Genomic DNA, 27864 nt, shown 5'->3' with positions numbered 1-27864 from the left:
GCACGGCAACACGAGACAGCGACGCAGCTCACACACTGCCAGATCGTCTGCTGGCCAGCCTCAATATTCTGCGGTTGCTGTGCTACCGACACGGGAAAGAGAATGCTTGGTGCCCCTGCCGATACGTCTGGCTCGGTCTCAAATTGTATACCATTTTGAGCGGGTCACCAGTACTATGTCCACTAGGAAAGGTCGAGCGGTTGCTGAACGCTTGGAAAGATGCTGCAGATATGAGCTGGGATCATCGGCAGAGTGCAGAGGCACAAGGCATGAAAATAATACCAGGGCGTATGAATGCTGGAAGCTGCAGCAGTCGAATCAGTGAGGCGATGACACTGGACTTCGCGCATATCATCCTCGTTGCAGGCAGCATATGCGAAAAGGCTGTAGGTTGCGCATACTCCAATCTCCTTGCGAATCGTTATCGCCTTCGTTGGCACATCTGCTGGAGTGCTGCTTGTCTCACCTCGTAGGCAAGACATGCATGTTCCGCCAGTGGACTTTTCCGCGCAAATATCACATTCGTCATTATTCATTCACGCAAGCACCTTTACTTCATATTCGGCAGGCTTTTGCTGCCCATATCAGCTGCTCCCTCAACAGCGCGATCATGTCTACCTCGGTGCATTGTGATCGAGCTCGATTGTCTTGACCCATCACTCTTCATCGAATCTTAGTCGCCCACTGGCTCCTCCAGCATCTCCATCTTCGGTCGAGGCGCCCGGCAGGTAAACAGGGTTGCAGCCATATCATCACGATCGATACTTTGGAGAACGAACTTCTCCACTGGATGACCCGCGCAGCTTCTAGATCTTCGACCGATCTTCAACTGAAACCCAAACGGAAACATCTCAAGACCGCATCACCCACACCAATCCGCCACGCAGCCGCGAATGCAATGTCGCTCGGGCTGTTTGTCATTTCCCCGTCAAAGGCGCACATAAGCCCGACACCCTTCACGAGGTTCCGGGCTGAGGATGAAGCCGATTCGTTTGTTGTTCCTCGCATGGCCCAAGATGAAGTATTTGACCTCATCGACGATTTCTACGGCGCTTCACCGCCACGACCGACAACTCCTGGGCCTGATTTTGGCGACGCTGAGTTTGTTGATATGATGGAGAACCTGGAAGAGATCGAAAAGTCGGCCCTGAACCCCGACAGCGATCTGGAGATGCATGATGTCTCTCCATCACTTCATGCCGCAAGTGCGCTCGACATCGAATCATCTGCAGTTTCCCCTGCGCTTGCTCCCACTTCGGAGCGCGAGCCGTCCGGCGATAACGACGATCATATGTCCTACGACGCATCCCCATCTCCGACAGTTCAGATGGCGCACTTGGTCGACGTCGACGCCTCCGCGCCTTCCACCTCGCCCAAAACTAGGCAACGACACCACAGCCCGTCCCTGCCAGTGTGGCCGACAAACGACGCATCCCATTTGCGACAGTCACCAGATGCTTCCCCGTCGCAATCATCAGCGATGCCGCCTCAAATCACGCTCGAAACGAAGACGCCACAACACCAGCACCCTCACACACCTGTTCTACCATTCACTGGCAATATGAAGGGCCCGGTGAGAGGAAGCTCTGTCGGTTTCTCCACGGGTGGTCACAGATCGTCCATGCAAGGAGAGATGCGCGAAGAGGAGCAAGAACTTACCAACGGAGATTTGGGAGATCTCCCACCATTTACAGGCTTCCAGAAGGTTTGCAATGGCTCGAGTGGGGACAAGGTCGATTCGCTGCTCGCGGAGGGCCATTCAAAGGCAGCTCGCGACCTGTCCAGCTCGCGTGACATTGTTGCGAAGCAGGTCACTGCGGCCGTCAAGCCTGTGCTTGTGAAGCATGAAGCTGTCTCACAGCCACCGATCGATGTCGCTGCGATGGGCAGGGAAGACTCTCAGCTGGGCTCAGCTGCCACCAAGAACTTGAAGCGTAGTCGGCACGATTCATCCCCATTCAATGCGCCCGCCAAGAAGGCGAGACATCACTCGCCAATTCTCTCATCGGAGCCTTCTCAAATTCCTCCCAAGCAGGATGCCAACGGGACAAAAGCTACGCTTGTGGAAGAGAGTGACTCTTCTTTAACCGACATTTCATTATCGGCGATTCTAGCGGAGACTCCCGAGCAGCTTGGCCAGCAAATTGAACCGCCTGCTGTATTCCCACCCCAGAGTGACAAGCGTGAGCGTAAGGACTCGGTCGCGATGTCTCTGCGCGACTTCAAAGCAGAGATAACATCTTCGCCAGTGAACGAAGAGGCTGTTGCGAAGCATACGACGGCGACCCCAAAGGTATCGCCTAAGAGAAAGCGTAGCAGACCAGCCGCCAGCGCTAATTCTGGGCCCACCGCGTCGAAGACCAGTGGCAAGAACAAGAAGCCGGCGCCCGGATTTGATCTTAAAGGCATCACTGAAGCTGGCATTTTGGGTGACGTGCTGAAGAGCAAAGGACCACGACAGACTAGGGGACAGCAGAAGGCAATCGCTGATATCAGGCCTGACCCTGCTCAGGCGGCCAAGCGTCGCCACACTGATCACATCAACTACAAGGAGTAGCAGAAGATCGCATCGTGAGAACCAGGAAGAGTGAACAGCAGGACTTGCAGGAAGGCAGGACATATCACTGCATTGGGTCATGAGAAGAAGATTGTATGACTTGAGATGATGCTGGGATTGAGCTTGTCTGAGTGACAGGCGCAGCCAGCTCTACTTTGGCGCAAATTACTGTCTCTTTGTATTCAAAAGTTGATACCATCAGATGCAGTTTGCCAGAACTTCATCCCCAGCCCTTGATGTAACTCCATATGTGGACATTGTTGGCAAGTAGAAAAGCTCCGCCGGTTATGTATATGTCTGACCGCTGGAGAGGTCGTGGCCGCAAATCGTCAAAAACATCGACGTGATCTGCGTAAATCATGGGAACCAACACCAGGATGACTCGAACTACCCAGTCCCAAAGTGAGAGCAAAGCAGGTATGCCAAAGACTAATCGCTCAGCAACAAACAGCCTAATTACAATCCGACAATACGGTCCAACATACGAGGCATCCTGTTGAACGAAGTGATCCAATTCGGAGTGCGGGAATGAGCGGATATCCTTCAATGCGTCTTGCTCATCGATCTTGCTCACTTCGGAAGAGTAGCTGGCAGCGGCTGGAGGACATCGTAGACTTCGCAGAAGCTTCCATCGTTGACGCTCGAGCCACTTGGGCCTTCGGGGCGGCGGGATAACGGATTGCTTCATATCCTCCATGGCGTCCAGCAAGATGGGGAGTGCATGAGCGCCTTCTATGACCAGTGTGCGATTCCTTTCGTCGGTTGCGAGACTCTCTCTATCGAAAGCCTCTTTGGAGTGAGCGTAATGCACGAATCGACTGTAGAATGCCGGTGTCAGGACCTTCAGAGTGACCGTGCTGGTGTGTGCTTCTTCGTAGGTGAATCGTGGGGAATATAGAACGATCTCGCCATCTTCATTATGAGCCGGCTCATAGATGACGCGGAGTGCTTTGTCGGAACGTTCGACAACGTGCGTAAGGAAGGCACGAAAGATGACCTCCAGTCGTTCTTCATCATTACTATAACTTCTTCCGAGATTGGTCGGAGCAGTTTCGGGTCGGTACCAAACGTGCAGCTTGCGCCGGAAAAAAAGCCTTTGAGCTTCCCAGACAATGCGAGGATATGTCGCCAGACCAACCCACCACCAGCCAATGATGAACTTGGTCAGTTGGAAAGTCGTTATCGATTCTGGGTCCACGGGTGTTCCTTCAGACATCACGCGAGCAACGATCTTTGCAGTGTCTTTCGATGAACGGAGGACAATGGTGTTGTCTATCTTGACGTGGCCGGTCTTCTCGTATGCTGCCAACKGATCAATCGCTCTGAGAGAATAGGTTCCTTTCCGACTATTGAATGGAGAGACGTGGAAGTCCTTCTCCCATGTATCGAACACCAGCGTTTTGAGGCCATCCGAATTATATTCGTTGGCGGTCTTTGCGTTTCCGGACTTCAGCAGGTACATCCTTCTTTCGTCAAAGGTATTGTTGACTTCCAGGACCATGTACTTGAGTTTTGTGTCGGAATCATACAGATACCAGAAAGAAACGGGGTTGAAACTGTAGCCGAGAAATCGAGGTGCTGTGACAAGATATGCAAACGCATAGTCTCTGTCGGTAACTCCGTTTGCATGAAGGTAACGCTTCAACTTCTCTCCTATGCCATGCTGTATCTTGGAACGAAAGAGGAAGTCCTTGGAGCGAATGTCGAACCAGCCGGGATGCTCGCTATCAACAGACAAAACACCTTTGACACTGCCGTGGAATCCAACGGGCACCCCAACAAACAGGTAAGAGTATGAGAAGGCATGCTTCTCGGGAACTATCCTTGCATGGTTGGTTCTGCTCGTGATGAGCAAGGGAGGTAAGAACGATTCTTCCGTCGTTTGTTGACGCAATAGCCCACTCTTCTCCAACTCGTTCAGTTGGCCACCCCGATAGACGATTAGGCCTGCGAACATCGCACAAGTTACGAGTAAACCGAACATGTAGAGCGACGTCCGCAGAGATCCATCCCTGCTTGCAAGTTGGCTGATGGTCGTGATAATCGCAAGCGGACTCCAAGTTCCCGTCCACAGGCAATAGGCATTATGAACGAGGAGTATCAACGCCAGATCCTGGACCCACGTTGTATCGTGCGAGAATTTTCCTCGGACCACCCACAGCGGCTGGAAGAAAACAATTCTGAACGGTAAGGAGTTGGCCGCTGGGGTAAAAGCGATCCATAATACCCTCGTGAAAGTCCAGAGCAAGACCAAGATTGTTGACTTGGATCTAGGCATTTGCTCGGGTGCGTCCCGCGGATCCGCTGCCATGGCGCAAGGCTATACGCACGAGCAAGAATTATCGCCAACGAGCGGATTTGAAGGCTGCTCTGTTCTCCTGGTTTTCATTCTTGCTTTGCGGAAAGTGATGACGATGTAGTCGGTGGAAAATGTAGTACGCGGGTGGTCTTAGCTTTCATCAGGGACCGATTCGGCTCCGTGTTTTACGGAGTATTGTTCCCATTCTACGGAGTAAGTTACCTTCAATTGTCACATGCGATAAATAATATTACACTGTCCCAGCAGCCTTTGCTTTTCTTCTCAAGAGTGACGCAGTTCTCATTTGGTAGGCGGCTGGCCGCCATACCAACGGTCTCTCCCGATGCCGATTCCTACCAAGTCGACACTGAATGCTGCCGGTATAGACTGCCGGGTCTCAAATCTAATCTACATCATCGGAAGATATGAGGTATACTGCGCTTCCCGAGAATCCTTGTACAGCTGCACCCACAGCTCATCTGATCGCGAAGAACAGTGGCCGTGCGGCAAACGATTTTGYCCCCATCTGCGAAGAAGCTGTATCCATTGGATGCGGAATTCATGCCAGCGAGACCATGTACATCTCAAAAGCACCCCTTCCACATCGCACCTGAGTACTCCAAACGCTGCGTCTACTTTTTCCGAACAGCCAGAGTTGTTTGTTCGATGGGCACTACCCCAACCCTAACCCTCCACTCGATACTGACCGCGAAGGAACACCAAGAAGTAGGTAGATGCGTAAAGGCAGGCAGCGTTCGCTTGACAACTCTTTTGATACTACGGAGATAGTCCATCTGTACCGCACAGCAAAGCGGCGAAAGTATTCAAACTGTCGCATTGTACCTTCGTGTCCTGTTCATGCCCAGGTTCCAGCATGTCAGTGTATACCAACCACTACACCACTGGCCATCCCGAACTCCAATTGATCTTGTTCCAACCAAATCTCTTATCACCTAAGCAAGAGAAGTCAGCACGTTGGAACATAATGTATGACAGAGCGAGACTTCGAAGAACATTCAAAGCGTCTGTCCGTCGCTCCAACTTACCATCGGCGTATCCGATTGTCGTGTCAACGTAATGATATGCCAAGACCCAGCCATTGACGCTATCATTGTAAACACTTTGACCTCCTGGGCCGTAAACGTTTCCATGTGATTCCTGGGGATGAGGTCAGCCATCATTCCAAAGCAAAAACAGACAAGAGCATGTCCTGATGATTGACGTACGAGAACGACAGTGCCACCTCCTTTCAAGCAGTCAACGCCAGATTTGTCAACCTGTGATGAAATTGTCAGCAGCTTCAAATAATACCACAAACATGAAATGACATACAAAACCGCCGTCGGGCTTGGAAGAACGGCAGACTTTGATCTTGTACTCCTCTCCAGCCGCCGGCCTGCTTGCATCGTACCCACAGCACTTGCCACGGGAGAAGAACATGTAGTAGAAGTTACCATATCTAAGATTACATCAGTATGCATGCTGAAGTGACCATGCATCACTCCAGCTTACTTGACCAAGAATGCACCCTCCTCTGGGTGAGTGCTAGATGGATCGAATGAAATCTGCTTTGCCGTGCCGGATGCAGAGGTCGGAGGGCTCTTCATTGATACTTGATAGATGTTACTCCAGAACGACCCGAAAGTCAATCGGAAGGTGCCCGAGTCGTTCAGGAGGTTGGCATCCTAAAAAGAAGAGCGAAAGATAAGCAGAGATATCGGGCGTTAGGCATCTGCACACAGTTGTCTAAACGAATGCGATCGTCGGGACTCACAATGGCGTTGTATGCCGAGCCTGTTTTGGACGCTACGCCGACGCTGCCCCTATCACTGAAGCTGCCGCAGTCCATTGTGGTGGAGCTCGCCAAGCCAATTCCACTGTTCTGGGATCCAAAGGAGCTGACGCTATAGTAAACATAGTACGTGCCTGGTAGATTGGTTAGAAGGGGTTGGACAAACGACCCACGCGGAGGAAAGGTACCATCGACAAGAGACACATCCGGAGCCCTATCAGATCAATCAGCATCCATTCAAGGACTGTTCGCAAGTACCATCCTAACCATAAATCGCTACCATCATTCCCAGAAACCGTCAATTTCGCATTGCCGGTGAGCATCTCGCATTTGAACGTCCAGGGTCCTGTCAAGCTAGGAGCGGAGTGGATCTGGATGCCTCCCGACGTTGAGAACCGGAAGTATGTGCCATCGGACCTCTTTACGATGGAGGGATCATGAGTGTTTGTGCAAACGCCTGAACACGCGCCGGGGTTGGCTGCCTAGACTTAGCCAGGCTCACAGACCGTATACACCCCTCGAATGTCTCACCATAGGAGTGAACGAGCGTTGTGAAGGCGCCGAACAAAACAGCAGCGTATCTTGATAACATGTTCGCTTTGACCAAGAGAGTGAAAGGATAGAGGTGTGAAATACTTCCTCTTATATGTACATATAGGTGAGCGGGTCGGCATGATATGCTGGTGTGCTTTGGCTTGCTCCAAAGTTTCACGACTTCACATCAACAATTTACCACCAATGACGGGGAGTGGTAGGAAATGCCTAGTCGAAGTCCATGTGTTGCTGCTGTGTTTCACAGGGACTCTCACCCGGCAGATCTCCAAACGATCATCGTTCTTCCGTCGAGTACGGCAATGCGGTTCGTGTGTGTTGGTCAAAGCCGCCTTTACGTTCCCTAGCTCCGGCGTGGAACCTCGACTGGCCATATCATCAGGCCTAGCTGCGGCATGAGTGAGATGCTGGAGTTGAATCTGGAAGGTCGTCCAGTGAAGCTCGAGCATTATGCAACTACGGAGCAAGATCCCGAAAGAGCAGGGCGAGCATAGCGGAGCCTTACCTGATACAAGTGGATGCATGCTAGTCGTGCCGGGCTTGAACTGTGAATGTCCACTTGCTCTCATCAGCAAGTGTAGACCGAGATACCCCGGACACTTGGATTATCCGTGACTCCAGGTAAACGATGCGAGATGCCAAAGCCGTCAGTAAGATGCCAGCCAAGACCTTTGCTCTGCGCCACGGCTGAGCACCTCGGCCTGTCACGTGTGGTGCTCTGGCTATTGAGCGTCCGTCCATTGAGGACATGCGCTTCCGCAGCTACAGCGGCTGGCTCTCTGCGGCGGAGGTTTGTCAGACCCACAGAGTCCTCTCGAGCATCCTAGCGACCGTGCCTTGGCAGTGAATCGCGAGATTGTAGCAAAAGTGGGCCTTTGATGATTATGAATATCTAATTCCGATGCGGGCGACGCTGCAGACTGAGAGGGAGATGGAAGATGTCAAAAGATAGGTGTGAGGGGAAATATCGAGGGGGAAAGTCGCGRGACTTTTCGGGCCGCCTTTGGAGACCATAAATTCCACAAACTCACGTCCAAAGCCAACATTCGCACGCACATAAAACCTTCGCTACGCCTTGAGAGCCGGCCGGACATTTCGTCTAATTCTAAATGGAATCCACAAAGACACGCATATTCCGAACCGATACCGACAGTGCCCATCCGCCGTAAAAGCATCCTAGCCACCGCACACCGCCAAGTGCAAAGTACTACTTACTACCTGTCGAGGAGGAGGGGAAAGAAAAAGATCGGAGGCAACCGCAAACATGCACGATCTGCGCAAAAAGGCGCTGCTGGAGAGCGGAAAGACGCAGTCGAAGAAGTCGAAGACGCGCGAGAGCACTCCGCCCATCAGCCGGGGAATCTCACCAGCATCATCGCGGCGCGGATCCCGAGTCGCGAGCCGCAATGTATCCGACGACGAGAGCGAGCTGAGTGATGGCACGCAGTGGGGAACGGACAGCATCGACGCCTTGATCGCGCCGAGTGAGGTGGAGGCCGAGGACGAGGAGGATGCATGGGTCGCGGATTTGAACGAGCGCATCGAGGCGCTGTGTGATCGGAAGCGCAGCGCGACCGAAGGCAGGGAAGACGTGATGCGCGGCGTATGCAGCATCATGACTCGACACTACGCGCAGATGGAGCTCCGGCCAAGACTCGGCGAGCTGCTCTCAAACGTCCTCAAGTCTGTCAAGAGCGGACAGAGTGAGCGGGAGGTCGTATTGGCACTCAAGCTGATCGCCTTGATCCTGGTCACTGACCCCTCCGAGACCATCTACGATGCTGTCTCAGGCCCCTTCAAGAACACAATCAACGATTCTCAATACTCAGAGGCCAAGATCGCTGCCATTCATGCCCTAAGCGTGGCTACTTTCTACGGCGGCGCGTCCGAGGAGGAAACGGAGGARAACATGGAGTTCTTCCTCGACATCGCTTCATCAGACGGTGCCGTGATTGACGAAACTGACAATGCCCAAGCGGTCGTCGCTGCCCTCGAGGAGTGGGGTTTTCTGGCCACCCAGCTCGATGACGTGGAGGACATGACCGAAGCCGCCATGGACACTTTTGTCGATCAGCTGGAAAGCAGCGATGCCAATGTACAGATTGCAGCCGGCGAGAACATTGCGCTGTTGTACGAGAAGAGCTACACCGAGGCTGAATCGGACGACGAGGAACCCGAAAAGGACGACGAAGACGAGCAGCGAAACCCCGGGCCGCGCATGGTGAAGCGATACACCGTCTATCGTCAGGCCCACCAACTTCAGCAGCAACTCGAGGCACTTGCCAAGGCGTCCTCGAAGCGGATTTCGAAGAAGGACCGTAAGAATCTTCATCTCGCGTTCAAGGATGTCATCACCACAGTCGAGAAGCCGGCCCGTGGTCCCCGCTACAGCACTGCTCTGAACGATGAAGGCCGCGAATACGGGTCGAGGCTCAAGGTTTCAATTGGGAGGAACAATAAGATGACCATTGACAAGTGGTGGAAACTTCACCGTTTGAATGGGTTGAAGCGTCTTCTTCAGGGTGGATTCCTGATACATTACGAATTCAACCAAACCGTCTTCGACAGCCTGCCTGTTATCATCGAGGATGATTAGATTGACGGAGAGCGCTTTGGATAGGTACCTACCATCGACCGCTTTTAGGGGAGATGCATTTGAAATGGCGTTACGACGATGACGGATTGACGAAGTTCATGGATCTAGCATTCTTATAGTACGAGTTAATTTGCAGTCCCATTAATATCTGCCCCGCCATCGGTCATACGGTAGCTGCGTGCTCATTGCATGTATCCTTGAGAAGGTGTGTTGAATGTATTGCCATTACATACAGTCCCGCCAGATGATTACTCTGGGATTTCCGCATTAACCATTTGATAAACGTCAATTTCTCATTGTTGTTACTTTCCCTTCCCCCAACTTCTCGCTCTGGAGATAATGTGTGATGTGTTGACTTTATCAGCTGCGAAATTACTGTGATGTATCAGGAGACCACGGCTGATCTATATAATATCGGACTTCACGCCAAACTACACCAACGAGTTCCTGAGGTGCGAAAGTGCTGGAGACCAGGTGGGCCCTACTGGCGACGAGCAGAACATAGGTTAATGAACTGCAAAAGGGCGTTGCTGCAGAAGGAGGCCGCCTGAAGGATCTAAGGTAACCATCCGAAATAGGCAGGCGAAACAAGCTGGATCTCACAACCTCATCTCTGGTCTTCCATTCTTTATGTATATAAGTTCAAGTCATGCGTGAACGAACACAATGTTTCATGCTCCTTCCTGTTGAAAGGTCGGGTATAGTGCCATCATATCACTAACCGCTCACAACCTACGCCTGCTATGCACACGTTCAAAGCATCCGCTAGATTTTTTCATGTTGAAGGACACGCTGCAGCTCCATCTCGCCTCTACTCTAGTTCTTGGAGTTCTGCTGTTGCTTCATCTCAAGAATGTGATCGTTGATGAACCATCTCTGAAGTCTTTTGGGGTCGACAGGCTCAGCTCCCTGGACTGTTCCGAGGCACACATCCTTTGGAGCTCCGCACAGGCACTCAAAGGGACGGTCAAACTTCCATTCCGTGCTGGGGTAGAAGAATGTTAGAGCATCACCAGGTTCAATGCCTCGGTCTTTGGAGACAACGACCTCGCCGGCAAGGCCAGCACTCTGGAGGTGTGCACTCTCGCCATTGAGTTCGCCATTTGGCGGAGCGGATGGGTACTTTCCGTCTGCATCGGGTTTGTAGGTATGTATTTCTACGGATGGTGCACAGCTGTGGTTCATGTCTGTACGATCATTAGGCATCTTGCGGGAGCAGATCTCATCAGGATTACTGACAGAGCAAAGCACTGCGTGGATCCGTGTGCGTGGTGGGTGACGTCTGAATGGTCTTCCATGATGGACGTGGCATTGGCGCATGGCTCGTGATGTATGCGAAGTGGGCTCCAGGTGATGCGGAGATCTTGGATACCAAGCTAAGTCCAGCTTCGGTGTGCTCGAATGCTGCTATGTCTTGCAGACCGTTGACCGTGAGGGGGTATTCGGATTCGGTGGTGAGGACGATGGTCTCGCCGTTGGTGGATCCATTGGTTTTCGTCATGTTGTGATATCTGCAATTGAACTCGAAAATGTATAACAGTAGTGACAGGAGGATCGAAAAGGTTGAGAAGATGCCAGGGCGATTCAAACCGAGGCTTGTGACAGCCACAGCCGATCCACAATATTTGTTAGAGACAACGACTTACAGCGACGTTCCGATTGTCCGTCGGTTAATGTAGTCAGTAAGGTAAGGTGGCCTATTACACTTTGCATGGTCGATTGATTGGATCTAGAAGCCAATAGATGGTCGGAATTAGTATACCTACCCTGGACTGTCAAGCACATCTGTGAGCTCCCCGGGCCAGTTTCAATCGACAGGGCTCCGCACGAGCTGCAGTGCAAGTAGTGCAGCGTTGGGGGGAGATCAGAGTAAAYGCGTTGTGGGTCTCCTCGGCACCTCCGGTGAGCAGTTCTGTGTTGGTGTAGTAATGCCGAAAACAGCTGCAAGTCTAATATCCGGTCATGATCCATGGAGGTTGCAGCTCACGGCTGGGAGTGTGCTTTGCTGAGAATATTGGGATGGCCAAATTACTGCCGCGTGAGCAACGGGATTGGAGGCTGATGAGGTCGAGAAAATGACCACAAATACCCAATTTCAGTATGGGGGCTGCGCGTCCTGCTGATTTTCCAAGAGACAGGGAGATCTACCTCCTCCATCCATTGCTCCGAGAGCGCAGACGGGAGCAGCAATGCCGTGATCCGCGACGACGGACTGATTGTGAACTGGTGCATCCGGTCCCATGCTGGATGCATGGCTTCTGAGGATTGTATGCGACATGGCAGATGTACATCGTCTCGACGCATTGGAGTGGAGTAACTAGAAGCGCATCAACGTCCTTTGCATGCTGCTCTCGCCTGAATTGCCTGAGGACCATGGCGAGCTGGAGTCGTCTAGGCCATGGATTTCGCTCAGATGCGCCGAGCCGTGGTGAATTCTTCTCGTATGGCACCTGAAGATCATCAGCTCCACACTGGCATGGGAGGGGACTTCTTCATCCTCCAGCGGCATTCGGCGTCGATCGAAGGATTTTCAGCGYTTCACAGGAAGCATGTGATTGTTGGCGCTGCTTCATGCTATGGCCAATGCGACGCAGCGAACGTTGAAGCCAGGCGGCATTAGTCTTCAGTTCGAACGAGCGCCTCGTCTAGGAACAGGCATCAAAGCTCACGAGAGATAGTCCCGATCAGACAGGCTATCTACCTAGCATGGCAGTCAAACTCGTCGCTTTTGCCGCCTTGTTGGACTACGCTTTCCCCAGGCCATACATCATCCCGAAAAATCCAGATGGCCACGAGTCCTCCGGCTCCGTCCGTTACTCACTATCAATGGCCATACTCGCTGCTTTCGGCGAGATTAGCCTCAAGAGGCTTCAGGAAAAGAAATGGAAGGTCGTGCTTTTCAACACCTTGTTGGGCGGATTGCTGGAACACGCATGGCTGCTCTTTGATGTGAGGTTTGAGGAACGACAATTCCATCATTTCTTTGTTGCGAACTTCACACGGGAAAAGGCTGATCTGACGAGCCCCAGAACTTGAATACAGTCGACGCATCGTAGGAGGTGGTGTGATGGCGAATGCGGTTCAGCCAAAACTGTCTGTTGATAAGGTAGCATGCCCTTGTGTTGAAATGGGTCCTAATGATCAAGACTGCATGAGAAAGAGGGAGGGCGGCGGGAGAAATTCTTTGGATCTATGTATTTCATAGGCCTGGATATATAATAAGACCGTGATGAATCGGAAGAGAGAGTTGAAGCCGTCATTTACGTACCTGATTTGATTTGCATGTGAAGATGCACAAGCGCAAGGGTTCAAACCGAGCTCGCATCAATCTTCGTACCTACCTTTACTATCACCATCTTCGCGTCCTCCACAAAAGCCGCATTAGCAGTCGGTGCAAGATGAGCAAGAACCCCTCTCTCCCCGAGCTCGAGCCCCCAATCAACATAAAAGATGCCCTCGCAGAGCAGCGCAGCGACTTTGACTGCCTTCCCTGCCGACTAATGGGTATGCCCCAAATGACCTGCATATGGCCTTGCACCCACATCTAATGCCAATCTTGATAGGCTCCACGGCATTCGCAGGTCTAGGAATCTACTCATACGCATCCGGAATGAAACAACTACGAGAGCGCGAATACGAGATTTTGAAATCCGGCTCCAAATTCGGGATGCGCTCAAGACGGGCAGGTATCTATGCTATTTCTGCGACGCTGGTTGGATTGGGGGTTTATAGGTTGCAGAACTAGGCAAGAGGGGGATACTGGCAATCGTTAGAAAACGGCATCAGAAGAGATGGAGGTAGTCAATGCTGAAAATCTGACGGCTTCGAAAGAATGGCTTCGCGGCGGAGTAGTACAGGTCGAAGTCCATACATATGATCGGTCCTGCACTTCGGCAAACGGGTCAATGGAAGTTGAGGCCATGTGGGCAATAGGGAGGCAGTCGCTGATGGACAGCAGATGGACGAGGAATCTCATCTCTATAAGACGGCCACGCCGGGGCGAGATAGGCCATGAAGAGGATCATGGCGGGCCTGTTTACGGCTCCGGCCGTTCAAGGCGCAGAGTTGCATCAGAAACGATCCAAGAGGCGAGGAAGATGAAGCAGCACCACGCGATACAGGCAAATGCAAGCAGTTGGAAGTATGTTGTTGCATATCTCAAGTCGCGCCCTTTTAGTCAAAGGCCCATAAGTATGTCGTGAAACCGAGCTCATCCATTTCACCCGTCTATGCGTTCCCACCCTCACATCATCAAATCGCTGCATGCTGTTCGCCGAACTCCGCTCGAAGCCGTTTCTTCGTAGTCGCTTTCAAGCCCACCTTCATGCCACTTTGATGGGTGTATCGACGGAGCACATTACCCATTTCCACGAGGGTAAACTAATTCTAACCTTGCATACGCTTACGCTTACCGACCTGGGCAGAGAAACCAGTCTTGATGGCAGTGACGGATCGTCTGGATCCGCAGGAGTTGCAGGTAACGAAGTATAGACGGTTCTCGCCCTTGTTCAGCTCGGTATCGGGTGAGCGGCAGGTCTTGCAGGTAACGTACTCGACTAGAGGGGCTTGTTAGCAATGTTTCGTATCCGCTTGGTTCATGTCAAGACTCCTCACCGATATACCGCCGGAGCACGTTCTCAATCTGCTTCTGCTGGAAACGACCCTTGATGACCAGTCTGCGGTTGCCGTCGACGGAGCCGCTGGTTCCCAATTCGGCGAACAAGAACTGCGTCACGTGCTCATCTGTTCGCTTCATGCGCTTGCAGATGTCGTTGATGTTGGCGAATATGGTCTTCTTGTTGCCTTCACGCAGGCACTGTGGAGGAGGAATCTTGTAGCTCTTGCCGCCCGATGAGGCAAGGTCAGGGTGTGAGTCGTGGAGAAGGGCAAAGAATCGATGCAGTAGGCTGTCGTAATTGATGGCCCTGGTCTCATCGTGTGCCCAGATACCGGAGCCGCCGTGAATGTCACCATCTTGCAGACCAGTCGCCTCGGGGTCAGCAGCGGCGGCAGGCTCATCCGCATCTCCAGGCTCTGCAGCACCTGCCGCGGCCAGCTGCTTCTCGAAGTCATCCTCGACGGGCTTCTTCGTCTTGCTCTTCTTCTTCTTCTTAAGCGCACCCAGGTCAATCCCGTCGCCATCCGCATCAGCTTTCTCCTCGCCTGCCTCCTCGCCCTCTTCCTTCTTGGCCTTCTTCTTCTTCTTCTTGGCCAGACCATCGAACATAGCCGTCACTTCGTCCACGGCAGCATCTTTGCTGTGTGAGGCGGCGGAGTCCTTCTCACCGTCATGCGCGCCGTTGGCCTCGCTGACGTTGCCTTCGCTGTCGACCACGATTTGGTCTTCAGCGAAGGCCACCGACTTGCGCGGCTTGTCGTCTGCCATGATTGCGGTTGAGTGTGTTCGTATGTCGGTGTGTGTGTTTCGATGATCAATGTCGGATTTCGCGGTTGTTGTTGCAGGATGTTGTAGGGTTTGTAAGGTCTGGTTTGTCTGGTGTGCGGTTCGGAAGACAAGTGAGTCTTAGAAATTCTGACGCAGTCAAGCGGGGCAAAACAACGGACAGCAACTCGTCGCCTTTACCTGTGTACAACACGGATCAAGCAAGTGATACTGATTTAACAATTCCTCTTGTGGTGGAATACATTTCATTCAGCCACCTTGTATCAGATCGTATTGGATCAATAACCATACCGTCCATTACCGCCAGGCAGGCCATCGCCAGTATCGACCACTAGCTGGAACTCAATCTCCCTGCGCAGCACTTGATATACACATCGACCATCGCAACCACCATCACCTCAATTGCGTGTTTACGTGAGACAAATTTCCACTCACCATGTCCGAAATGGGTTCCTCAAGTTACGCCAACATTCCCTCGCCCGAAGAGGTGGATTCACTGCCATCGTCATCCGCCGGCTCTAGCACATCCATGTCCCCCAGCGAAGAGGAAGAATACAACGATGCAGACCGACAATGGAAAGAAAGCCTACAACAGTTGGAGCTGATGTTGACATTGGTTCTGATTCCTTATGTTGGGAAATACTTCGGCAGGAAATGTGCATATTGGGGTGTGTATCATACGAGCTCCACGCGTCAAGTGAGCCTCGGGATAGAGAGCGTACTGACGATACCACGCAGGTTGGGGCAAGTTCATGGAATGGAAATACCCTGTGACGGTGGATATCACGAGTCCCGGAGCTTTCAAAGGCGCTGGCGCAGTTGAAGCTGCGGCATCCCTATGAGACAATGACCTCTGTCGGAGGTTGGAACAACGATTTCCCAACTCACCCTCTTCAACTTTTGCTGGGCTTTCTATGCAACACTTCACTCGAGGAACGGACCACTTACACACACATACACACACGTGTTGGAAAATGTTCGCGGGACTCACCATCTCACCCGCTGCACGATGAAAGGAGACAGTACGCTAGACCGCCCCTTAACTGGGACGCTGAAGGATGAACCCCAGCAAGCTTGATCGGAGGCAATAGACAAGTGAGAGACACAGAGAGATGGACGGAGGGATAGCTGCACATGACAAAGCCGTGCTCGAGGCAGCTCGCCTTTGTACAACAYWWYWTYKTYCWRSYAKMWKMMGGCATACGAKATCACCCAACAGCCCAATGCGCTGGCAGTACTGTACAGCCAAGTTCAACGAACGATTTTAAGATCATGCTACCTGTTCAGGGATTCCATTCTCACCAGGGTCCATCTGCGAGCCAAAGAGTGATTCTAGTAGGTGGATTGCACCAGAGGTGAAGCAATACGCTGCGCTACAATGCCAGTCACAGGCAATCCGCTACCATCAACGAATACCCACAAGGGGGATACCTCCAATGGACACTCCCCGTCGRTGTCGCCGGCGGTCCTATCCAACGGTATGAGCAGCCATATACTGAGCAAACTGGATCGGATTCCGGGTTTGCATGAACACGCTACCGGGTCCTGTCAATCACGTCAGCTGCGATCCGATGCCTCATATCAGCTGCAATACCTGTGAATTTGCAAACCAAGCCTTCGCCTGCGCTCAAGTTGCTGAGGATGCCACCGCTTGCAACGCGCTCCAGAACATAGTCGCAATTCCAGGCCACAAGATGGCCATTGTCAATGATGTACTTTTCACCCTCGCGGAGCTAACTTCAATGTCAGGGTTGATTCCTCAAGGCTCCAACACGGACTTACGTCTTTTCTCATGATAGCACCCATACTCTGGATCCAGCACATTCCTATGCCGCCAATCTTGTATACGAAGAAGCCTTCCCCAGAGAAAATTGCTTTGCTCAAATTCTGGGAGATATATGTCTTCGTCACTCCTTGCGTGGAAGCCAGAAAAGCATCCTTGCCCACAGACCAGTGCTCGTTGCCAGACAGTCGGATAGTAGTAATATCTCCCAAAGCAAAGGGCGCCAAGAGTAGCTCTCCTGGTCCAGTGAACGTACTGTGTGACATTTCGCCTCTAGCCAGCAGCTTCTTCATGCTGAATTTGAAGTTTCCCTTGACTGTCATGGTGGGAGACATGGCAATCATAGCTCCTGGCTTCACTTCCAACGGACAACCCATTGCCAATTGCACAGTCACAATCGTGTTGGTATCACGGTGGCTGATTCGGTATGAGCCTCCGTTGAAAGTGCCCACGTCGTCGGCAGTTGCTTGCGCTCCGACAAAATGGTCGGGAGCAGGTGCGCCGCCGGGCATCGACGATTCTCTATTAATCGATTGTCGCATGCTGGGAGTCTCTGGCTCTTTCTGCTTTTCTGGTGGATATGAGCCATCGTACCCATAAGACGGAGGTCCCGAGCGGAATGGAAGGCTTTTGTCCTCTGGAGGCGGCGGAGGAGTTGGGGTCACTGCGGTTCTTGTAGGCTCGTCATGGTAGGAGGAAGAGAGCGGGGAGACTGCTGGTGGTGGTGCAAAGGTCGGTGGCAGAGCAAAATGTTGTTGCGGTTGCTGTGGAGGCGGAGGATAGCTCTGGGGGGAACTTGATGGAGGTGGCGCGAAATGTTGCTGTTCTGCTGTTCATTTAGTGTCGATTCGCTCTGATACACCCCACACGGCGTACCTTGAGGTCCTTGACTAGGAGGTGGAGCTACTCAAAGTCAGCAATTGGTCTACGGAATCTCAGATGGCTACACATACGTGGAAAGTATTGCCCTTGCTCAGAAGCCATGCTGCCGTATTCTCTTGATCTTTTGAAGCTTCGCACGCAATCCAAAACCGTGTGTGCTGCTCCTCACTTCGTGTGATGATCGATCGGTGAGGTAGATCAGGTATTCCTCGCTAGAAACCCAGATATATATTGTTGCAGCTGTGAAAAACCTGCTAGAGGGCTGGCGAACTGCAGAAGAAAGATGTGGGATAGGCTGAGAGGATGAAAGAGAAGAACAGAGAGAGAAATGAGCGAATACCACGAACATCAAGCTCTTGAGCCGCACTTTCCATGCCTGCGTGTTGCAGCTCCTAGCAGCTACGATTGGCTATCTCGCAGGCGCTTAGAAGCGTTCCACTCAAAAGGCGCTTACAGACGCGCTACCTWCATACATTCGATGCACGTGATGAGCTGACCGAGTCTCATCTTCAAAGCCGTGCTCGTGTAAGAAGGTCGATACAATTCAAAGGGCAGACGGGAGTGATGTGGTGACGCGGGGACGAGTTGGTCGAGAGTTCGGGATTCAGCTCAACTCCGTCTCGGCAGACGCACAGACGGAAAGCTAGTTCTATCTCACCAGCCCAGTCCATCAACTCGTCGACAGCGGCGTGATGCAAGAACATAGGTTTTTATATATATGAGTCGTCTTCCGCTTTGCGTGGCTGATGAAAGTACACTTTCATGATGTGCCAGCTCAGCCTCTTTCTGATCCAAGCCGACGAATTAACGTCTGCGAAACCATGCACTGCCCGCATTTCTGACCACCGGCAATCCTTCGTTGCCCAATTCGGACACCGCATGCACCGCATGCCGTATGGGTGAGTTGTGACTCCGCTGCTGGACACTTCTTCTCCGATTTTCAATGCTCGGACTTCTCTTGAGCTTTCCACTGTCTCGTGCACCTCAGGCGTGAACATTGTCTCATCCCTCTTCTACGCTGTCACGCCAGGCTGACAAGCAGCGCGTGCCAAAGCCAGTCACGTTGCGACTTCATCTCACTGCCTCACAATTCATTCACTCAAGCAAATTTCCCAGGGTACACCCACCACGAGGGCATCAATGGCGGTCCCTCAAATGAGCCCTCCTGTTTATATCATTTACCGTGATGTGCCTCCCGGCGAGCCATACGATGCCACTTCTTCCCTGGCCTTCTTCCCTCCAAAGGGTTCTGACGAGCTATTCGATGCCCTTCGTTCGGCTTTCCCCCACTTGAAGACCCACTCGGAGCGGACGCGAGATGCGATCATCCAGTTCCTGCTCGAGGAAAGGCAAGGAGAGCAGTTCGACCTTTTGCCCGCTACCACTATGGAGAGCTCGCAGCTCACCTGGCCATCTGAGTCGTCTGGTTCTGCGTCGATGTTCAGCAGCCCGGACATGCCCGGCTTTGCTACACCAAATTCCTCCAGCACCTCTCCCCAAACCGAGGGGGCGTCTATGGCAGCATCTAGCCAGCCCAGCCCACCCTCTCTCGACCAAATGACGGGAGTCTTCAGTCTATCTAGCAACCCTCAGCCAAAGCAGAGGGTGAGGCGGAAAATGACCGAGGCGGAGAAGGTCGAGTACCGTAAACGAAGAATTGTCAAAGCTTGCGAAAAGTGCGCAAAGAGGAAGCGCAAATGCCCGCACAATCAAGCCGAGATGAAAACGATCCCGACGCCCTCCACCAAGTCAATCTCCCCGCCGGCGGCTGTGTCCGTTGAGCCGTCCATGCGGCAGTCAGATGCACCATTCCTACACGCACTGGATGAGAGCTTCGATCCAACTACTCTTGGAAGCTTCGGGGACTTCAACATGTTTGATGATCCTGTGCTACCAGAAGTTAGTGTTGATGATTTCTTCCACTTCGAACATTTTGAGGATACAAGCCCACTATTCAACAATGCGAACCACGATCCATTCAACCACTTCACACAACATAAGGCCCTCGCGCACTTCTCCCGAAACGATGGTATCGAAGGTTCTTCGCGATCGACACAATCGGATCACAGAGCTGAGAGTCCTTCGGCGACGACACACCAAGTTGGACCATCATCACCACTGGTAGATCTGTCATTCAATAGGACGGACCCGCGAGCCCAAACGGAGACTCATCCCTCACAGCGTGCTGTGAGTGACCCTCATACGGGCGGTTTCCTCTCCGAAACAAGAGAATTGAACAATACCATCGAGAGACAGTCTAGTCGCTTGAAAGACCATCGTCGCGCGGAGTCATTGGATGTGCGGCATCATTTGACACATGCAACAAGCAGTAACCGAGATGATACACTGCTAGACGAACCTTCGCATCCTAACGACATGTCTGAACGTCGTACTCGCCCGCTGAGGTYGTTCAGCCATCAGGTGATAGCGTCGAGCCATCAACAGAGTGCATTGACATCTACCTCCGTGTCAACGCAGAGCGGGTCCTCCAATACTCACCCCGCAACTCTACAAGGAAGGCCACAGCCACTAAGGCTGTCACGAAACTCGGATACCAACGAAGGTGCTAGAAATCAACGCACGTTGGGTGAAGGCTTACGTCGCGAAGACGATATCGGGACCGAGCTGTTTAGGCTTCGGAGACGCATTCCCGAAATGGGACAACAGACGCAACAGACGTCGCGTGGAGCCATCCTGCAAACCAATTCTGACCAGAACCTCAGAGGACAACAATCCCCTGAGCAGCTCTCTGCTCAAGCAAATGGCGGTGGCGTCACCAAGACATTGTACTCTAACAATGATGCTGGAGCGGCCCATCGTCGTCCCACCAATGGTGCTATGGCTGGATCGCAAATCGCAATCCCCAGCCCGCGTATTCAGATCACAGCAGGCGATCATCAAGAGCGTCTGTCAGATCATGTGCGCTACAAGGACCACCATGGCAGACCGCAGCAAGGAGCCAGCTTCCCTCAGTTTGCTTTTGCACTTGGAGCAATCGCGCTCCTCGCCATGTTCTCTCCGAGCATTTCTGCTTTGGGTCTGGCGCTCCTGCTCACTCTGCACTCTTCGAGTCCAGCAGACAGTTCAGCAGGAATTGTCCAGTGCACGACGAAGAACAGTCCCTGGCTTTCGACGGAACAGAACAAGTTCGCAGACATTGGATTCCGAGTTTTGAAGGAGCGGCAACATCTCCGTGGAAGCAGCTCTCAATCCGGACAAGGCTTGTTTGAAGATGGACCCGGTGCATGGCTGATGGGACTGATGTATCCTTTCAGATTGGCGCCCGTCTCGTTTGCTTTTGTCTAAAGGAGACGGAATTCATGCTGGGTGTTAGGCGTAATTAGCGAGTGTGTTGGATAGGCAAAAAGCACTTCATTTCTACTGTCACATACTCCGTTCCCTGCCTTTGACTTGATTCCATGTGACTGTTGTGAAGGAAGCTCACATTAGCCGAGTCACGCCCCTTATCAGAACTGTCTTCATGCAGCTCTCCACTGTGAAAGGTCCTTATCGTCATGCGAACCAGGAGGATCCTAGAGGGTTGAGGAGCATCGTCCTCGAGGAGATCGGTTCGCCTGATGAATCTGAAACAACGTGGCCAAGACTTTACAGCAGTTCATACAAAGTTAATACAAATTGGTATTTCGCTAAACCGAGCAAATGCCCCAAGGACAGTAAGAGACAATCAACAAATGGAACTGGTGTCATGCGCAAGCCATCTGTACTTTTTCCCTCAACTCAGCCAGTGAAACGTTACCACTCTTCGTGATGGTAATGGCCTTGACTTCTCCGCTTTGCACCACCTTGATAAAGGCGGGCACGATTTCCCTGCTCATCAACTCCAAGCATCTCTCCACTTCCTCTCTGCTAATGGGATTCCGCAGGCTCTGTTGCAGCTGCTGCGTAACAACCTGCATGCTGAAACTGCACCTTTCCTTTGAAGATGCAAGCAGGGACAGAATCCTGGCAATTTCCTCAATCCTGTGAAGAGCAGACTTTCGCTCCAGCTGCGACTTGGTAGGCCCTGCAGGGAGCGTGGATGCTATKCTCTGCTTTGCCAAGATACGGTCGAGCAGTGCGGTCCCGCGGTTCTGAGTCGCTTGAGCAGATCTTTGCGAGAGCACTTCATCTTGTGTCGGCTTCGCAATCTCTGATTTCGCAGCTGCTACTTGGCTGGCCTTGAGATCAGCGAGACGTTGTTCTCCGCGAGCAAACAGAGGTGCTGCTTTCGCAGCGGATGCGTTCTTGTTGATTGTCATCAATGGCAGGTGGCTCAAGAATGCGGCGGAATTCCTGTTCTCCTTTGCTGTGCAGGCCTCCCAGCTCTGCCAGGACTGTCGAAGAGCGTCTCCAAATCTGGCGTTCAGCTTTGCTTCGTCCACGAAGCCCGGGGACTGCAAGAGCGCACGACCGCGCGGCTCAGGTCTTGTCAGACGAACACCTGCTCGCCCATAGTGCTCCAGACTGAAGCTTTGATCCAATCTTGACGCAATCGTCAGAATGCGCTGGAGATCCTCAAGTTTGACACTTCGTTTCTTGTAGTGCCTCGTAATCATGTCGAGCAGAGTGCTTACTTCAACGGGTGATGAAGTTCCGTTGTGTGAGTAGTGCATAGAAAGTGCGGCCAGGAATGATGAATAAAGATGACGGAGGTCTGCAAGATCGGCGAGAATGCCGAGGTCGGCTCCTTCGTCCTTGCTCGGGCTTTCCGGAGGCGTGTTGTACGCGCCTAGTGGTCCTCCAAGCGCAATTGGGATTGGACGCGCGTTTGTGGCAATGTCCAGACGATCGAAGAGCGCAGCAGCGCCTCGCGTCGGGGTTTCTGCCGGCGATGGGAGCATGTTCTTCACGCGCTTGTTGCGAGGAGTGGATAGAATAGCAGGCTGTACTGTAACTCCTGCGTCCTTGGAGACTTCCTTGCGAGGGCACACTGCAATCTCTTCATCGTCACTGTAGTTCGCGCTTCGCTTTCTCTTATTCTCTGCCTGCGACGCGACAAGGGCAATAGGTGGAGGCGTGGATTCGCGACCATGAACCGTCTTTCTCTTCTTGCACTCGATGTTCTGTTTGTTTGGCTTTCCAACGCCACCGAATGTGTTGATGGTCTTTTGTGTCTTGGCTGCACGCGTCTGTTTCGTGGTAGCAGTAGKCTCTTCAGCGACGGCTTTGCGTTTACGGCTGACGGGCATGTTTTGGGGTATTATGGGTGTCGATTTATGTATGTCGCGGGTTATGATACGTGGAATTGGACGTTCCAGAGAGATAAGCGCTGGACGATGAGATGTATGGTGTTGATGGTATGCGAAGATTGGATGGATGAAGTGAAGTGTATGGAAGAGGTCTAGCAAATTGAGATGGCTGGCCAACGCGAACGCGAAAAACGACGCGACGCGACTGCCGATCACTTTGAGAATTTAGCTCCAATTCTAGCATGCCATCACTTCCTGGCTATAGTAAGAGACTTGGTGAGAACAGCTGGAAACGGTACAATAGGAGATCGGCAGCCGTTTGGTGTCTACACATATATTGTGGTGGTATCAAGGTTGTCCAAATGTAGACATCACTTTCCGATAAGAGCTGAGCAAGGCCATGTCTCCGTGGATGAGAGATTCATGAGCAAGCTGGAGTTCTCTTTGTAGCCATGGCGCCTTGTCACGTGGTGGAAACATCCCGTCTTCGATGTTCACTTATGATACAAAGCGTGCTGCTGTCTGGAGGAAACACGGCCTTCAAGGATGGTATTGGCGCATCGTTATGGCTGTGAAAGCTCAAATTCAGCGAATATCAGCTCAGTGATCCCTCCCTATCACTCAACATATCCACCGGCACTACTTCAACCCGATCCCTCTCTTTCTGGACCTCCAGCATCTTCCCTCGCATACCTGGCAGCCTGGTCTGTGAAGCAGCCGCCGCTGCAGGTATTGCAAAAGTAGCTTGCTTCCCGCTCCCACTGTTGAAGACACTTTTCTTAGGCCGTGGTCGGGTGCGAACACAAGCGTCCAATCTCACCACAACCCCCTCGATCAAGCTCCTTGCCTGAGTGCGGCTGAGGTGACTGGTTCCGGAGTCTTTGACACGCGACATCATACTCTGAAGCTGCTCCACCACGCGGTCGATTTGCTGATTGTGACAACGTTCTGCGTCCGAGAGGGGCCTTGGCTTGAAGAATGTCAGGCCTGTGGAAGGTTGCACTGACGCAGGTGGCGGCGCAATGCTGCTATACTCCACGAAGCCATGTGCGACAGCAATGTCCGCAACTGCGATCATGGCCATCAAGTAATCATAATCCATGTCATCCGTGATTTGAAGTTCAGGCTGTCTCTGCAGTGTCTGCACTATCGACGCCTGCCAGTCCTGACCATCTGCCAGCCTTCGATCAGTGGCATTGGAAAAGCATTCGAGTGCAAGCCTTCGGCGAATGGTGTACGCTCGCAGTGTGATGCATGGCAGGCTAGCGATAGCGCGGCATCTAACCAGAGGCGGAAGTTCACTGGGCAGAAAGAGAGTGCCGAGTACTTCAGCCACGAGCGATCGAAAAGACGATTCCGATAGCTCGTCCAACATGTCTTGGATACAATTGGAAACGACTCGCGTAAGGTCAACATCCGCTCTGACGAGTGCATCAATGTTGAGCAAAGCCAGGTCMAAAAATGCCGCACACGTCGTGGTAGGTGTGCTATCTGAGACAATACCATCAGAGGCAGGAGCACAAAACTGCAGTGTGCGGAGGACGTATTGCAATCCCTTTGGCAGAGTCTTCTTGGTGTTATCCCTGCTTTCATTTTCGAATAAAGATCGCGTGTGGTAACGTGAGGTCAGGGATGCTATGGAGTCAGACATTGAAGTGCCATGGTGGTGTTTGCTAGACACTCGCAGAATTTCAACGTATGCCTCGCATAACGTCTCACTGGCCTCATGCATGAGCTGTGATGCGAACCACATCGTTATGTTCATCGGTAAAGGATACCGCTCGGCCAGCTCGGCAGCCAACCCAGAAACGCAGGCTTCACCTCGCGAATGATCGTCGCGGTAGATGCGGCTCCAGGTTTCGTCTGGCAGGGAATCCACAGGAAAAGGCGTATCGGGCCACTTCGGTTCGTCGTCCAAGAAGAAATGATATTCGTTCGCAGCTTTCAAAGCTTCCGTTCGATCCAACGCAATTATCATTTCCTCACGTTGATCGTCATCAACTGCCATTTCTAGGAAGGCTTCACGATCGAATGCTAAGTCGTTCTGATCTTCTGCTAGTGCGTCCCGTTGCTTTGATTCTTCGACTTCCGCTTCCATTGCTCTGATTCTTTCTTGTGCCAATCTCCTCTCTTCATTCTTGGCGACTAGCTTCGCTAGACTGCTGTTCTTGAACGCGGTCCGAGGGGGTGACGGTGGAGGGGGCTTTGAGAAGCGTGTCTGGGCTCGTTGATCGGGAGGCCTCACATCTTTTCGAGCAATGGCAGCAGGAGCCCCCGGTACACTCCTCCCTATTTCTACAGGCGGCGTGAGGTTGGCCTTTTTCGGCAGAAATGCGCTCACATCGGCAAGCTCATCATCGCTGCTGTCGTCAGAATCGGAGTTAGTGACGGCTTTCAGCCCACCTCTGACCACCCGTCTGCTTGATGTTGTGGAGCTGATCGGTATTGAAGAGCTAAGCGGCGCGGACGAAAGTGTCGATGTCGAAGCGAAGGATGTCGCCGCTGAACATCCCTCTGCTGAGCGAGGGAATTGCGGTGGCGGTATGGGAGGTGCTGCCATTTCTTCTGTTGATAGTGGCTTCGGTTGAGACGATAGGCTGTCCATACTACCCACCGCTCGCCGCGAACGTCGTGTATTGGAGGCGTTGGACGAGGGAGATTTGCGGGTTGGTGTCCCATTCGTGAGGTCTGTTACCAAGACGGCATTGCTTGACCGTGGTGTACTCTGGAAGCTGCTGGGTGAAGCGGTTTGTGATCGAGTTATTCGCGGGCTGGTTCTCTTCCTCTTCAGCGTGTTGATCTCCGAAGGTGAGCTCGATAATGACGCTTGTCGCGGTCGATGGCGACTGTTCGGATTGCTTGGTGTCTTGACCGTCGCTGTAGCAAGCTGAGCTCGATTTTGGACGGGGCTCAACGCAGCTACGACTATATGCTCCTCAACCACGTTGTTTGCGGGTCGACGATTCTTTGGAATGAAGAAGTCGGTAATGTTGCGATTGCTGCCATCCTGACTGGCCTTGGGCGCCATCTCACCACAGCGACGATGTCGACCAACGCGGCTGTGATAAGGGAAGTTGTCGAKCCGCGTCGACGCGACTTTCCACACGCGGTGGACCGACCGGTACGGTGGTCTTTTAGCGACTTCCCTGCAACAACCCATAAATAGCTTTTCAGAATGCACTACTACTCTTAGCTTTACCTCGGCGCCGGAGTTAGAGTATTACAGCGTTTCCTACGCTATTATATCGTATTGTACATAAGGTTTCGATATAGCAAGAGTGCTAGGCTATATAATAGTATCGTAAAGATTTGTTCTAGTTACCGTTAGTATATCGATACTCTTATAATTTTATCTAAAGGCGTTGCCTTGTACCTATTGCTTATCTCTTTTCTATTTACCTATATAAAGCGTAGAGAGAAGAAGGCGTAAGCTAAGGTATAGAGATGTCGTAAACTAGTATATATTATATAGTAGTATGTTCCTCTAAGAGCTATAGCTTAATCTACACGATAAAAGGCAAAGGTACGATACAAGTATATCGTAAATCGCAAACGCTAGTATAATTCGAAAGCTATGTTATATACTAACTAAGAGGGAAGTCCGTTAAAGGACCGGATAAAAGTGTTATATAAACTCTAGCTAATAATTCTAGATAGTAACGCTATCTACAGTTAACGTATACCCTACTCTTAACGGCGCTTTAATCGATTACGCGTACGATCCGCTAGTAGCGTACTACTAGGCTCGGAAGTAAGGGAAATCTAAGAACAGCTACGCTTATAACTAACCCCTTAGGGAGGGGGGGGGGGTCCGCGAAGAACCTCCGCCCTACTTAGCTAGGACCGAGAAACGCTATGTATTGTTATTATCTATTATACGGTAGAAAGGGTAGTACTATAGCTACTTACCTCTATACGAGATTACTCTAGTCTCTAAAGGAATAACTCCTTCTTCTAGCGGTCGTCGGTAGGTTCTACCTTAACTACTAGTTCTTCCTTAACTACTAGTTCGGGCTTAACCTATACGTACGTTAGTAGGTGCACTATTATACGGAGGAAAGGGTATATAAACTATAACGTTCGCTAAAAGATAGGCGTCGCTTTCGTCGCTATCGTCCGTAGTTATAGTAATATCGATGTTATCTAGGTTGTCGTCGGAGGCCTATTAGGAATTAGTATAGTAACTAGATGCATATTATATAGGTAATACGTATAGGTTTCTCTACCTTCGGCTTCTCCGATCGGGCTTTCTTCTTTTTCTTCTTATTATTACTAGCGATAGCTTTTTTATAGAGCCTAGCTATAGCCTTAACGAGCTTCTCTTCCGCTACGGCTATATATAATAGGGAATTATCTAYATCGTATTAGCTAGGCCGCTTAAAGACTAAGAACACCCTATACGTCTTCTTCGTTCCTTACGGGAAGATACGAGCGAGCCTCGAGCCTTCGTATTCCTTAAATACTAGTTTAGTAGGCCTATTACGGTTATTATACTACTTAGTTATATACATAAGGGTATTATTAGGGTAATCGATCTCTAACTTTATACCTAGTAAATACTTAAATAGTTACATTATAGCAGCTATATAATCGAACTTCTAATTAGGTACTAAGACAGTTTAAGGTTGCCCTATTAAAGTTAGCGATTATATACTAGTGTCTAGAACGACGAAGTCGCTAGTAACAAACTAACTATATATATACCCTTCTTCTTATTTTAAAACTTCGGTATCCTATCGGGGTCCTTAGGTAATATCGTGTACCTAGCAATAATAATAGTAATAGTTATCCTTACCTATATAAAGGAGCC

General features: G+C 51.6%; 12 protein-coding genes; 5 read left to right on the top strand and 7 right to left on the bottom strand.

The window, feature by feature from the left end:
- Positions 1 to 898: 898 nt before the first annotated feature.
- Positions 899 to 2557, top strand: RCC_08262 (uncharacterized protein; the record flags this gene model as incomplete). Its single annotated transcript, XM_023773513.1, has 1 exon — positions 899 to 2557. The coding sequence occupies one exon, from the start codon at positions 899 to 901 to the stop codon at positions 2555 to 2557; it is 1659 nt and encodes a 552-aa protein (XP_023629281.1).
- Positions 2558 to 2777: 220 nt separating this feature from the next.
- Positions 2778 to 4514, bottom strand: RCC_08261 (uncharacterized protein; the record flags this gene model as incomplete). The annotated part of the gene is made up of 1 exon (XM_023773512.1): positions 2778 to 4514. The coding sequence occupies one exon, from the start codon at positions 4512 to 4514 to the stop codon at positions 2778 to 2780; it is 1737 nt and encodes a 578-aa protein (XP_023629280.1).
- A 1236-nt stretch (positions 4515 to 5750) lies between these two features.
- RCC_08260 (probable Probable arabinan endo-1,5-alpha-L-arabinosidase A) lies at positions 5751 to 7240 on the bottom strand (the record flags this gene model as incomplete). XM_023773511.1 has 9 exons in its annotated part: positions 5751 to 5809; positions 5903 to 6014; positions 6083 to 6133; positions 6189 to 6315; positions 6369 to 6541; positions 6631 to 6782; positions 6837 to 6862; positions 6916 to 7126; positions 7180 to 7240. The coding sequence occupies 9 exons, from the start codon at positions 7238 to 7240 to the stop codon at positions 5751 to 5753; spliced, it is 972 nt and encodes a 323-aa protein (XP_023629279.1).
- A 1224-nt stretch (positions 7241 to 8464) lies between these two features.
- On the top strand, positions 8465 to 9796 carry RCC_08259 (related to IFRD domain protein; the record flags this gene model as incomplete). The annotated part of the gene is made up of 1 exon (XM_023773510.1): positions 8465 to 9796. The coding sequence occupies one exon, from the start codon at positions 8465 to 8467 to the stop codon at positions 9794 to 9796; it is 1332 nt and encodes a 443-aa protein (XP_023629278.1).
- An 816-nt stretch (positions 9797 to 10612) lies between these two features.
- On the bottom strand, positions 10613 to 11297 carry RCC_08258 (uncharacterized protein; the record flags this gene model as incomplete). XM_023773509.1 has 2 exons in its annotated part: positions 10613 to 10983; positions 11036 to 11297. 2 exons carry the CDS (start codon positions 11295 to 11297, stop codon positions 10613 to 10615), a joined length of 633 nt encoding a protein of 210 aa, XP_023629277.1.
- Positions 11298 to 13194: 1897 nt separating this feature from the next.
- RCC_08257 (uncharacterized protein) lies at positions 13195 to 13541 on the top strand (the record flags this gene model as incomplete). XM_023773508.1 has 2 exons in its annotated part: positions 13195 to 13300; positions 13360 to 13541. 2 exons carry the CDS (start codon positions 13195 to 13197, stop codon positions 13539 to 13541), a joined length of 288 nt encoding a protein of 95 aa, XP_023629276.1.
- Positions 13542 to 14182: 641 nt separating this feature from the next.
- Positions 14183 to 15182, bottom strand: RCC_08256 (probable translation initiation factor eIF-2 beta chain; the record flags this gene model as incomplete). XM_023773507.1 has 2 exons in its annotated part: positions 14183 to 14352; positions 14411 to 15182. 2 exons carry the CDS (start codon positions 15180 to 15182, stop codon positions 14183 to 14185), a joined length of 942 nt encoding a protein of 313 aa, XP_023629275.1.
- Positions 15183 to 15636: 454 nt separating this feature from the next.
- RCC_08255 (uncharacterized protein) lies at positions 15637 to 16042 on the top strand (the record flags this gene model as incomplete). XM_023773506.1 has 2 exons in its annotated part: positions 15637 to 15868; positions 15939 to 16042. 2 exons carry the CDS (start codon positions 15637 to 15639, stop codon positions 16040 to 16042), a joined length of 336 nt encoding a protein of 111 aa, XP_023629274.1.
- A 626-nt stretch (positions 16043 to 16668) lies between these two features.
- On the bottom strand, positions 16669 to 17967 carry RCC_08254 (related to DUF124 domain protein; the record flags this gene model as incomplete). XM_023773505.1 has 5 exons in its annotated part: positions 16669 to 16745; positions 16795 to 16933; positions 16983 to 17809; positions 17860 to 17886; positions 17937 to 17967. 5 exons carry the CDS (start codon positions 17965 to 17967, stop codon positions 16669 to 16671), a joined length of 1101 nt encoding a protein of 366 aa, XP_023629273.1.
- A 1038-nt stretch (positions 17968 to 19005) lies between these two features.
- Positions 19006 to 21171, top strand: RCC_08253 (uncharacterized protein; the record flags this gene model as incomplete). Its single annotated transcript, XM_023773504.1, has 1 exon — positions 19006 to 21171. The coding sequence occupies one exon, from the start codon at positions 19006 to 19008 to the stop codon at positions 21169 to 21171; it is 2166 nt and encodes a 721-aa protein (XP_023629272.1).
- Positions 21172 to 21569: 398 nt separating this feature from the next.
- Positions 21570 to 23054, bottom strand: RCC_08252 (uncharacterized protein; the record flags this gene model as incomplete). Its single annotated transcript, XM_023773503.1, has 1 exon — positions 21570 to 23054. The coding sequence occupies one exon, from the start codon at positions 23052 to 23054 to the stop codon at positions 21570 to 21572; it is 1485 nt and encodes a 494-aa protein (XP_023629271.1).
- A 595-nt stretch (positions 23055 to 23649) lies between these two features.
- Positions 23650 to 26082, bottom strand: RCC_08251 (uncharacterized protein; the record flags this gene model as incomplete). The annotated part of the gene is made up of 1 exon (XM_023773502.1): positions 23650 to 26082. The coding sequence occupies one exon, from the start codon at positions 26080 to 26082 to the stop codon at positions 23650 to 23652; it is 2433 nt and encodes an 810-aa protein (XP_023629270.1).
- Positions 26083 to 27864: the final 1782 nt, after the last annotated feature.

This window comes from Ramularia collo-cygni (assembly GCF_900074925.1).
Source record: "Ramularia collo-cygni strain URUG2 genome assembly, contig: RCC_scaffold13, whole genome shotgun sequence".
Lineage (NCBI taxonomy): Eukaryota > Fungi > Ascomycota > Dothideomycetes > Mycosphaerellales > Mycosphaerellaceae > Ramularia > Ramularia collo-cygni.
Note: the sequence above shows the minus strand (reverse complement) of the source record. Positions and strands in the feature narration are given on the sequence as shown.